At 47.2% G+C, this 12,460-nt stretch overlaps 1 protein-coding gene across 1 annotated transcript in view; it reads right to left on the bottom strand.

The window, feature by feature from the left end:
• Positions 1-4,964: 4,964 nt before the first annotated feature.
• The window catches only part of LOC116971514 (transmembrane protease serine 11D-like), a 31,785-nt gene continuing 24,289 nt past the window's right edge, over positions 4,965-12,460 (bottom strand). Inside the window, exons 9-11 of the mRNA XM_033018745.1 lie at positions 11,452-11,714; positions 10,044-10,180; positions 4,965-5,168 (exon numbers count right to left, since the gene is read on the bottom strand). Of these exons, the coding sequence (XP_032874636.1) occupies positions 5,007-5,168; positions 10,044-10,180; positions 11,452-11,714 (562 nt within the window). The 3' untranslated portion in view covers positions 4,965-5,006. The remainder of the gene's footprint in view (positions 5,169-10,043; positions 10,181-11,451; positions 11,715-12,460) is intronic.

Raw genomic sequence — 12,460 nt, 5'->3', positions numbered from 1 at the left:
ATTCACCGCCCTTCAATACATGCCAGAAATACCTGTGCTAATAAACTCCTGAACCCCAGCATATGATTTAATTATTGATAGGCTCATTGATCAGTTCAATATTGATCTTCAATCCTTGGGATTATGACTTTAGTTGTTTTCCTGATAACATGACAGCCAGCGCAGGATCTTTCCATCTACAGAAGAGTCAGGGATGGGGAGGAATGATTCTCACAGCCAGCCGGCACCTCATCTTCATCTTGTCGAGTCCACACACAAGATTAGAAGTTGTCCAAGAGCTGAGCGCACGTGTCAGCATCTGTACAACGGTGTCTGTCTTGTGGCTTCTTGTGCTTCTTGTGCGTGGTGGTGCAAAGATTGGTGGAAACAGGGTCTGATGGGGTGTTGAAGCAGACAGCTCTGTATTCCTCATCCCCTTTCACTACCTCCCTCAGGGATGTTGCTTCACTCACGGCTCCTGAGTGAAGAAGGTCAGTACCTGGGTCTCAGTGGAGTGTCCACACACAAACATTCACCTGTTTGTTCAGGGGGATGTCCACACCTGCTTGTTCAGGAGTTGTGTCCACACCTGCTTGTTCAGGAGTTGTGTCCACACCTGTTTGTTCAGGAGTTGTGTCCACACCTGCTTGTTCAGGAGTTGTGTCCACACCTGCTTGTTCAGGAGTTGTGTCCACACCTGCTTGTTCAGGAGTTGTGTCCACACCTGCTTGTTCAGGGGTTGTGTCCACACCTGCTTGTTCAGGAGTTGTGTCCACACCTGCTTGTTCAGGAGTTGTGTCCACACCTGCTTGTTCAGGAGTTGTGTCCACACCTGCTTGTTCAGGAGTTGTGTCCACACCTGTTTTTTCAGGGGGATGTCCACACCTGAACCATTCGCCTGCCTGTTCTCTGTGTTGGGCAAGGAGTATTTCAAGTGATTGGTTTAATGAACTGGGAACATGGCAATGGGTGAACATCAAACCTCGGAGGAGGAGCCATCTTGGTGAACGGCTGCTAGCCAGCAGCCGTCCGTTTTAAATCCGTTTTTTTTATAGTTTTTAGTGAGTCCTGTTTTTTGTTTGTAGGGGATATGGTCTTTTTAATGTGGGGGGTAGGTATTAACTTAATTTCTAGGTCTCTACCTGGTCGGTGTGGCAGCCTTTTCTCCGGGCTGCCCGTTGACCCGTCCTCGTGGCCTACCTGCGGGCTTGGAGCGCCGTTTCCTGGCGGAAACCGCCCAGCACCTCGGCCTCGGCGGCGGCACAGCATTGGAGCGCTGGAGCGGAGCGAGCGATCCCTTGCCTGGGTCGCCGCGCTGGAGCGACGCGCTGGAGCTCTGGCGAGCTGGACCGCCGAGAGCAACAACTCCGGGCTGCGGGTCTGCGGAGCGGAGAGGCGTCGCCAACTTTACCAACGGGAGCCTGGGCGCTCCAAACCGGCGCGGCCTTGTCGGCTTCGGCAGCCGCGGGCTCCAACCAGGAAGCGGCCGTTCCAAGTGGCCCAGCCGCCAAAAGGACTCTCCCGACGCCGGGGCAAGACCACCCGGTGAGAACGGCCAGGAACATCGGGCCTCCGTAGAGGCAATTGCGGTGGCCTCAATAGGCATGACTTTGGGGTGAACATGGGGTGGGGACTGGACATTGTGCCTTCCTCCACAGTGCTACCCACTGTGGGGGGATGATTTTTTTGTCTAATTGTAGTCCTGTAGGTCTGTGTCCAAGATGGCTGCCGTGAAGAGAGAGTGGACGCTGGCGCGCTTTGGCTGCCGCTGCTCCCTCTTCACACTGTGTTTTTGATTTTCTGTTTTTGGATTGAATCCTGTTTTTAATTTGTGTCTCTGTGATGTCTTTATTACTTGTTATATTCCGATTATATGTTATTCCGATATACTATGTAAGGTGACCTTGAGATGTTTGAAAGGCGCCCTTTAAATAAAATGTATTATTATTATTATTAAACCTCAATGAGGCCCGTGTTCAAACACATACATGACCTTGGCATGATGACCAATCCATCCTTTTAGAATGAGACCTATCTCAATGGCGTGTTCCCGTTCTGATTATGTGGGGTTCTGGGGGTATTTTAAGCAACGCTCTCCCCGTGACCCCTTGAACGTGACCCTTGGAGTTTGAAAGATGACCCTTGAACCTGGAGTATTGAGCAGATGGCGGAGCGACTGGTTTGGTAGCAGCTGACGGTTGCGGCACACACTGCACATTCCGTTTGTTTAGAACCTTTTACATTTTAATAGCCGTGGTCCTTTGTGGCATCTTCCATCCAACACTTGACACACAATGGTGAGTTTGCGGGCGGGATGTATCTATTGCTGGGTCTTTCACCTTGCATCTCCGTTCCCATAACAAATATCGGCTTCAGATAAACAGCCAAGCTGGTGAAAGGAGTTTCTGTCGGTGGAGAAGTTTGACTCTAGTTGCCGTCACTTGCCGAAGGTTCGGGTGGACATGTCGTCACATTCAATGCAAGCAACTAGCGCTGGACTTCTCCCCCAGACACACTTGGGGAAACAGCACAAAGTCTGTTGTCGTGAACATATTCAAGCCACTAATGGCAAAAGTTGGTGTTAAATATTTAGACGATGGAGAAATGAGAAGCTACAGTCTGTGAAACTTGTAGTGTGAGAGTGGTTGAGAGTGTTTCTCTGATATGGAACCACAACGGTTGTGTTAAGTTTATTCTGTATTGCCTCTTGATGCCACTGTCTGTTTGCAGTAAGGTGTCTCCCTCAACCCCATCGCCTGAACAAAATCTCCAGTGATGTTCTTTGGATGTTTAATCCCCATCTGTTTTTCTTTTGGTCCAGTTTGTGGACTTATTGTGGACTATTGGTGCCCTATTTCCTGATGTGAGTGCGTTTCTAATGAAGTTAAGGGAATTGAGACCTGCTTTATACTGTAACTGTCACGCAACATTTGGTGATTTTTAAGCGTTTTATGTGTTAGATAAGAACTTTGACGTAGCTGTTAATGACCGCATGATTATTCTCTAGGGATGGGGGTAGTTTTTGAGAGTTGATGGTATTTCTTTGAGCATTAGGCTGTCTTACCTTGGTGACCAACTACACAGCTGTCTTCTGCTCCCGCTCTCCAAGTACACTTTAGTGTAGTGTTTGATTACTTTTGTGCAATATCGATAGGTTGTGTCGATTTAATCAACGTCTTTGATTGGGATATGATGTCTTGTATTCAGTAATAATACTATATTGGCTTCTGGTCCTAGACTTTGTATTTTCACAAGGAATGCTTGGTAGCAGGCTGTATAATTAATCTGTTTTTGTACATGAATGTGCCAACAGCTTGACAGTGGCTTTTTTTCTTTTGACTGTAGGAAGAAAATGCTTGCAATTTAATAAAGAAAAATAAATTTGTGTACTTGTTGCTTTGGAGAGACTTTGCCTGCTTCTTCATTGACTGATCTTATAGAGGTGTATAAAATCACGAGAGGAATAGATCTGGGTAGATGCACAGAGTCTCTTGCCCACAGTAAAGGAATCGAGGACCAGAGGACATAGGTTGAAGGTGAAGGGGAAAAGATTTATTAGGAATCCGGGGGGCAACTTTTTCCACACAGTGGGTGTATGGAACAAGCTGCCAGAGGAGGTAGTTGAGGCAGGTGGGCTGCGGTGCTAGTGGTGCTGTGGGCCCACGGGGGAGTGATATACTCACAGCTCCTGCAGCAGCTGGTGGCACCTGGTTCTGGACTCCCCAAACATCGGGAACATGTTTGGGACTGAGATGAGGAAAAACTTCTTCACCCAGAGTTGTAAATCTATGGAATTCTCTGCCACAGAAGGCAGTGGAGGCCAATTCACTGGATGTATTCATGCCTTCTATATTGTGGCAAGTTATTCATGCCTTCTATATTGTGTTCTGCTGAAGCAAAGCAAGAATTTCATTGTCCTAACCGGGACACATGACAATAAACTCTTGAATCTTGTATTCAAGAGAGTGTTAGATTTAGTTTAAGTCTAAAGGAATCAAGGGATATGGGGAAAAAGCAGGAACAGGGTACGAATTTTCCTCTTTTTCTATGTTTCTCTGAGAGACAAAAGATTTAATAGGAACCAGAAGGGTAACATTTTCACATAGAGGTTGGCGGGTGTATGGAACGAGCTGCCACAGGAGGTAATCAAGGCAGATATTATAACAGCATTTAAATGACACTTGGACAGGTACATGGATGGAAAAAGTTTGGAGGCGTATGGACCAAAAGTGGGCAGATGGGACTAGTGTAGATGGGGCATGTTGGTTGGCACGTATGATTTGGGCCGAAGGGCCTGTTTCCACATTGTATGACCGACACTAATTAGACAACATTATCAATAATGCACAGGCAACAGCTTTGATATAAAAATTCAACTTATTTCTTTTATTCTGTTAAATAATCATTGGAATATATAATTTACAGTTTATATCTGATCACTAGCCTTTACACAGCAGGAGGGGTGAGCATATTTGTTACATCATAACTTAGCCGCCACTTTAGTGTTAAATATTACTCTAGAATCAGGATTGACGTCAAAACGATCTTTTATTAGTTTGAAATTTCACATCAGTTTTCAAAGGAAACAAAACCATTGTAGGTGTAAAATAATGAGCTTACACTGAGGGGCAGACTCCAATGCTGATGGTAGACACAAGATGCTGGAGTATCTCAGCGGGTCAGGCAGCATCTGTGGAGAACATGTATAGGTGACATTTCACAGAGTGCTGGAGTAACTCAGCGGGTCAGGCAGCATCTGTGGAGAACATGGATAGGTGACGTTTCGAGTCGAGACCCTTCTTCAGACTCGGAAGGGGGAAACTAGAGGTATGTGGAAGGGTAAGGTGTGAAAATGACAGATCCAGAGATAGGGGGTGGAGCAGACCGCAGGGTGAGGTGCTGGTTGGTTCACTCCCCAGTCTGTGTCCACACCCCAGGGTGGGGGAGAGATCCTTGTGTAGGGGGGGAGGGGAGGAGCACCCCAGGGTGGGGGGTGAGGGAGACGTCAGGAAGAGGTGCTGGCTGGATCACACCCCTGTCTGTTGTTCCACCCAGTCTCTCACGGCTGTCACACGCGTGTAGACGCCAGGGAAGTTGGGCAGAGCACATTCGTTGCCAAAGCTGACGATTCCCGCCAGGAACCAGGTTCCTCTCGAGTCACTGCAGGCCAAGGGTCCTCCAGAATCCCCCTGTGACAAAGCAAGGCAGACGTCAAGTCAAGTTTATTCATCTCATACACATACAAGATGTGCAGTGAAATGAAAAGTGGCAATGCTCGCGGACTTTGTGCAAAAAGACAAACAAACAAACAGAATGGAACAGAATCACATATTCTTTTACATATTAAATATTGTGGCCGGAAGGAAAAAGGAAAAAATAAATCAGCAATTTAAAAAAAAGCAGTAGAGTGGTTCAGTAAAGTTAGTCTCTGGTGAGAAAGGAGTTTACAGTCCTAATGGCCTCGGGGAAGAAACTCCTTCTCAACCTCTCCGTTCTCACAGCATAACAACGGAGGCGTTTGCCTGACCGTAGCAGCTGGAACAGTCCGTTGCAGGGGTGGAAGGGGTCTCCCATGATTTTATTGGCTCTGGAGTTGCACCTCCTGATGTACAGTTCCTGCAGGGGGGTGAGTGAAGTTCCCATAGTGCGTTCGGCCGAACGTACTACTCTCTGCAGAGCCTTCTTGTCCTGGGCAGAGCAATTCCCAGACCAGATTGTGATATTTCCGGACAAGATGCTTTCCACAGCCGCTGTGTAGAGTGTGAGTGGCGGACATCGAGTGAACACGTGACTGATCTTCAGCTCGTGAGCTGCTTCACCCGTTACAAAATAACGTCTCCTTTACATTCAATCATAGGACATAGAACAGTCCAGCCCAGGCACAGGCTCCTCAGCCCAATGTTGGTGCCAGACATGATGCCAAGACCATTATCAACCTGCACGTGATCCATATCCCTCCAATCCCTGCATATCCATGAGCCTATCAGCCTCGTGCCATGAGGAATTACTCCGGGTAGGCCCTGGGCTGTCAGTTGACTTTTAAAAATCCACGCACGCGCAGAAAATGGTGAAACCGCGCATGCGGAGATCGGTCTCCTCTCCTGTGGGCGTGCGCAGCACCTTGTGCACAGTCCACCGTGTAAAGGCAGGATTTCAGCTGCTTTTATTGCCCATTGTACGTGAAGGCTTGAAGCAGCGTCCACGGCACGTGAGTTGTACGTAGTTACGTGTATTACACGTACTGTGGATAAAAGGCACGGGAGAAATATGACCACCTAAGATCCATTATTAAAATAATAACCATTTAATAATAAATACTGATTTAGTAAATGAATTAGAAATCTTTACTATTTACATTTACTAATTACCTTTTTATAATTTTAATCAGACTACCTTGCCTACCCCGACTGCACATGCCTGGTGCCTATCTAAAAGCCTCTTTAACACCACGATCGTATCTGCCTCCACCACCACCCTGGCAACACGTTCCAGGCACCCACCACCCTCCGTGAAAAACACTTGCCCCACACATCTCCTTTAAACTTTGCCCCTCTCGCCTTAAACCTATGTCCTCAAGTATCTTATTATCCCATTCTAGGAAAAGGTTCTGACTGTCTATCATATCTATGCCTCTCATAACTTTAGAAACTTCTCTCAGGTCTCCCTGCAACTTCTAAAGCTCCAGAGAAAACAATCCATGTCTGTCCAACCACTCTCGGTAGCTAATACCTCTCATCCAGGCAGCCTGCTCGTAAAACTCCTCTGCACCCTCGCCAAAGCCCCCACATCTGTGACAATAGACAATAGATAATAGGTGCAGTAGTAGGCCATTCAGCACTTCAGGCCAGCACCGCCATTCAATGCGATCGTGGCTGATCATCCACAATCATTACCCCGTTCCTGCCTTCTCCCCATATCCCCTGACTCCGTTATCTTTAAGAGCTCTATCTAACTCTCTTGAAAGCTTGCAGAGAACTGGCCTGGACTGCCTTCTGAGGCAGAGAATTCCACAGATTCACAACCCTCTGTGTGAAAAAGAGTTTCCTCATCTCCGTTCTAAATTGCTTACCCCTTATTTTAAACTGTGGCCCCTGGTTCTGGACTCCCCCAACATCGGGGATAGTGATAGAGTGAAAGTGATATAGACACACACACACACACAGACAGACACACACAGCATGGAAATAGGTCCTTTGGCACAACTAGCTGGCAAATTTCCCCATATCCCTCTAAATCTATCCTATCCATCGACCCATTTAAATATTTCTTAAACTTTGCGATGGCATCTGCCTCAACGACCTCCTCCTGCAGTTTAGTCCAGACACCCACCATCATTTATGTAAAAATCTTACCCCTTAGATTTTTATTCAATCTATCCCCCCCTTCACCTTAAACCAATGTCCTCTTGTTCCCGATTCCCCTACTCTGGGCAAGAGACTCTGTGAGTTTACCCGATCTATTCATCTCATGATTTTATACACCTCTATAAGATCGTTCCAGATCCTGCTGCAATCATTCACAACCATCTTCACTATCTGCAAAACCACTCACTTTTGTATCATCAGCAAACTTGCTAATCTTGCCCTGTATGTTCTCATCCAAATCATTGATGTAGATGACAAACAGTAACAGGTCTATCACTAAACCCCAAGTCACAGGCCTCCAGTCTGAGAAGCAACCTTCCACCATCACCCTCTGCTTTCTTCCATGGAGCCATCCAATGTGCTATCCATTCAGCTATCTCTCCTTGGATCCCATGCGATCTAACCTTCCAGAGCAGCCTACCATGCAAAACCTTGTCAAATGTTTTGCTGAAGTCCATGTACACAACATCTACAGCTCTGTCCTCATCCACCTTTTTGGTCACGTCTTCAAAAAAGTGAATGAGTTTCATGAGACACGTCATCCCATGTACAAAACGATGTGGACTCTCCCTAATCAGCCCTTGTCCATCTAAGTGCCTGCATCTGAACATGTATCTTCTGCTTTCTCATCCTTTGGCTTTGGAAACCGTTGCTGTGGCCCCATCATGATTGAGCTTGATCTCCCAGCTCTAGTGCCGAGGACAGAACCATCACAGCCCCCACCACCACCACCCCCATCCACCCGATACCCACCCCCCCCCCCTCCCACCGCCCCCACCGTTAAATAAACCCCTCATCTCGGCTTTAATTCCAGTACACCTCGTCTGCAACTTCTGTGTGTACATGATTGTCCGTTATGTTTGTTGAATATAAATACAGTATATATGCCATATGAAAGCGGCCTTTTCACGGGGCGACTTGACGCAAGAGTTAACCGGAGTTTAACATCGTGGGAACCTCGTGCGATAACAGTGCGGCATTCGTGGACCACCGTGGACCACCGTAGCGCTAACGGCAGGTCATCGTGTAACTTGTTCACTCGGGAGAAAATTCAAGAAAGTTTGAATTTCTCCAAGAGTGACTTGTACACTTGTGGTTGAGTATTGCAACATTATATGAACGTAGTGGCCAGTGCGATATCCGTAATAACTCTTGCGGGTACCGTGGGAACTCCTGCGAACGGTGAACCCGGAAGCTGGACAGAGGGAACAGAAGGTGAGTAAAAATTATCTTATGTGGGATTGAATTTAAAAAATAAATAAAAATAAAGATTTGCATCCGCATATGGACATCAACTTATTCATGAGTTATGTTAATGAGATTCAAGAAAATAACTATAATCTTTAAAAGGGACTTTAAAAGGGACTTTACTGAAAGGTTATGCATTTTTATGGTCCGTGAGAAATTTTTCACATGTACTTCTTTGAGAGATACAGGTCGGAGTCCTCGGGTCCAGGGGTCCGGAACGCTACCAATCAATGTTGTACAGAGACCCGTGTAAGGAGTGAACTGTACATGCTGGTTTAAACCGAAGACAGACACAAAAAGCTGGAGTAACTCAGCGAGTCAAGCAGCATCTCTGGAAAAAAAAAGCTGATGTTTCGGGACGAGACACATCTTCAGACTCAATTCCGATTAAGCTGTCTGAAGAAGGGTTCCGGTGTTGGGGGAGTCCAGAACCAGGGTCCCAGTTTTACAGTCTACCGTGGGAACTCTTTAACTCAGTAAAGTAAAGTAGCCTTTATTGTCATATCAGCGCACAGGCAGCAGTTGACTGTTGCTCTATTCAGTTTCCCAGGGGGTCGGGATGGGACTGGAGTTGGGAGAGAAAGGTGGGGGAGTCGAGGGAGAGGAGGGGGAGACAGATGGGGGTGTCTTCATTTACTGACGGCGGGTGTCTGTCACTGAAACAGGCAGGTGAGATTTCACATCCACCTTGTGTGTGCCTCTCTCTCTCTCTCCCTCCCTCTTACACAGGCTGAGAGACTCTGCCTCTGTGAGTGTACGTCTCTTTCTCCCCCTCTCCCACACACAGTAAGACCGAGGTACTGTGCTCAGTCCATCTGTGTCTCCCACATACACAGTAAAATATGTCTCCAAATGAGCCAATTCAACCAAGGGAGGATATATATAGTGTGTGAAAAAAAAAGTTACATCATTTGTGTCACGTGTAGTTCACAATGTTCATTCAAGATTTAACGGGAATGCTCGGGAAACGGACAAGTCACTCGCACAAATAGCAGAAATGCCGAGTACCGTGGGAACTCTTTATCTACTGCCGTTATATCGTGCGAGACTCGTGCTGGACCACGACCTCTTCACTCTGGTGACATCTTGCGTCAACTCGCCCCATGAAAAGGCCGCTTTAGAGTTACAGAGTTGAAATAGGCCCATGGGCCCCACCGAGTCCGTGCCGACCAGCGATCCCCACACACTAATCCTATCCTACACACACTAGGGACAATTTACAACTTACTGAAGCCAATTAACGTACAAACCTGCATATCTTTGGAATGTGGGAGGAAACCTGAGCACCAGGAGAAAATCAATGCAGGCACATACTCAGTGGGCCGAAGGGCCTGTTTCCAAGTTGTATCTCTAAACTAAAGCTACTTGCTGAAGTCACTCATTGCTGCTATTAATGAACACAGAATCTACATCATTTTTACTCGATAAATATGAATAAAATGGTAAGGGTACCTGACATGAATCTACTCCTCCCGTTAATACACCAGCACACAGCATTCTCGGAGTGATATGGGATCTGTAGATATTCCTGCACGTTTGTTCATCAATAACCGACACTTCTGCTTCTTGTAGGATGTTGGGAAGGGATCCTGGGAAAAACAATTTAAACACTAAAGTCGTCACATCACTGAGGTGCAGCAGTACATTGGAGTAACTCAGCGGGTCAGGCAGCATCTGTGGAGAACATGGATAGGTGACGTTTCACAGAATGCTGGAGTAACTCAGCGGGTCAGGCAGCATCTGTGGAGAACATGGATAGGTGACGTTTCACAGAGTGCTGGAGTAATTCAGCGGGTCAGGCAGCATCTGTGGAGAACAGGGCGTCACGGTGGTGCAGCGGTAGAGTTGCTGCCTCACAGCACCAGAGACCTGCGTTCCATCCTGACTACAGGTGCTGTCTGTACGGAGTTTGCACGTTCTCCCCGTGACCACGTGGGTTTTCTCCGGGTGCTATGGTTTCCTCCCACATTCCAAAGACATCCAGGTTTGTAGGTTGATTGACTTTGGTAAAAATAATTGTTAAAAGATTGTTGCTAGTGTGTGTAGAAGTGTGTTGTGTGTGGGGATCACTGGTCGGTGCAGACTCGGTGGGCCGAAGGGCCTGTTTCCCTAATCTCTGTGCTGTATCTCTAAACTAAACTAAACTCTCTCCCAATTTCTAAATTCTTCTTTTGTCTGGATAGGTGGTGATTTGGGTGAGCTTGGTGGGGATGCTGCCTATTCAATAGACAGTAGACGAAGAAGTAGGCCATTCAGCCCTTCGAGCTAGCACCGCCATTCAATATGATCATGGCTGATCATCCCCAATCAGTACCCCGTTCCTGCCTTCTCCCCATATCCCCTGACTCCACAATCTTTAAGAGCCTTATCTAGCTCTCTCTTGAAAGCATCCAGAGAACCTGCCTCCATCGCCCTCCGAGGCAGAGAATTCCACATATTCACAACTCTCTGTGAGAAAAAGTGTTTCTCCATCTCCGTTCTAAATGGCTTACCCCTTATTCTTAAACTGTGGCCCCTGGTTCTGGACTCCCCCAACATCGGGAACATGTTTCCTGCCTCTAGCGTGTCCAAACCTTTCATAATCTTATATGTTTCAATAATATTCCCTCTCATTCTTCTAAATTCCAGAGTATACAAGCCCAGCCGCTCCATTCTCTCAGCATACGACAGTCCCGCCATCCCGGGAATTAACCTTGTAAACCTACACTGCACTCCCTCAACAGCAAGAATGTCCTTCCTCAAATTAGGGGACCAAAACTGCACACAATACTCCAGGTGTGGTCTCTCTAGGGCCCTGTACAACTGCAGAAGGACCTCTTTGCTTCTATACTCGACTCAATTCATCCACAGTAGTCCGTACCTTGGTAAGCGAGTCTGCCCCATCCTGTGATGTAGCACTGCTGGCCGCTGGGGAACACTTGCTGACTGGACGGGAGGCAGATCGGGTAGATGACACTGGAGAGGTTGAGTGGGCTGGACATTTCCAGGACTGCAACATCATAGTCTTCTGGGGTGTTCAATGCGTATCTGCGGTGGACGATGATCTGTCTGATGTCTCGTCTGGTGCCTGTCCCCACTTCCACCGATCCCATGTACACTTGCCAGTTGGTTGGGTCGTTATGTCTTCAAACAAAGAAGGACAAATAGTTCAGTCCTGAGCATCATGCTACAGGAAAGATGTTGTCAAGCAGGAAAAGGTATAGAGAAGATTTACAAGGATGTTGCCTGGACCTGAGGGCCTGAGCTATAGGGAGAGGTTGAGAAGGCTGGGTCTCTATTTCCTTGGAGCGCAGGAGGATGTAGGGTGATCATATAGAGGTGTATAAAATCATGAGAGGAATAGATCGGGTAGATGCACAGAGTCTCTTGCCCAGAGTAGGGGAAACGAGGACCAGAGGACATAGGTTTAAGGTGAAGGGGAAAAGATTTAATAGGAATCTGTGGGGTAACCTTTTCACACAAAGGGTGGTGGGTGCATGGAACGATCTGCTGGAGGAGGTAGTTTAGGCTGGGACTATCTCAATGTTTAAGAAACAGTTATAGGCACATGGATTGGACAGGTTTAGAGGGATATGGACCAAAGGCAGGCAGGTGGGACTAGTGCAGATATGGTATATATGCCGCTGGATCACTCTATGACTCTGAAGTGGCACTCACACAGCTACAAGCAGGATGGATGGAAGGATGCTGAGAATGGCAAGGGATGGCAAGGACGGGAGCAGAGGCACAAGGAACTGCAGGGGCTGGAATCTTCAGAAAATCACAAAGTGCTGGAGGGTCTCAACTGGTCAGGAAGCATCTGTGGAGGGAATTGATTGGAGTACATGAGGCTTGCAGGACAGGTTATACGAGTGTGAATGCTCATCAGA

This window comes from Amblyraja radiata, chromosome 3 (genome assembly GCF_010909765.2).
Source record: "Amblyraja radiata isolate CabotCenter1 chromosome 3, sAmbRad1.1.pri, whole genome shotgun sequence".
In the NCBI taxonomy this organism is placed as follows: domain Eukaryota; kingdom Metazoa; phylum Chordata; class Chondrichthyes; order Rajiformes; family Rajidae; genus Amblyraja; species Amblyraja radiata.
This window is presented reverse-complemented; position numbering and strand designations above follow the sequence as displayed.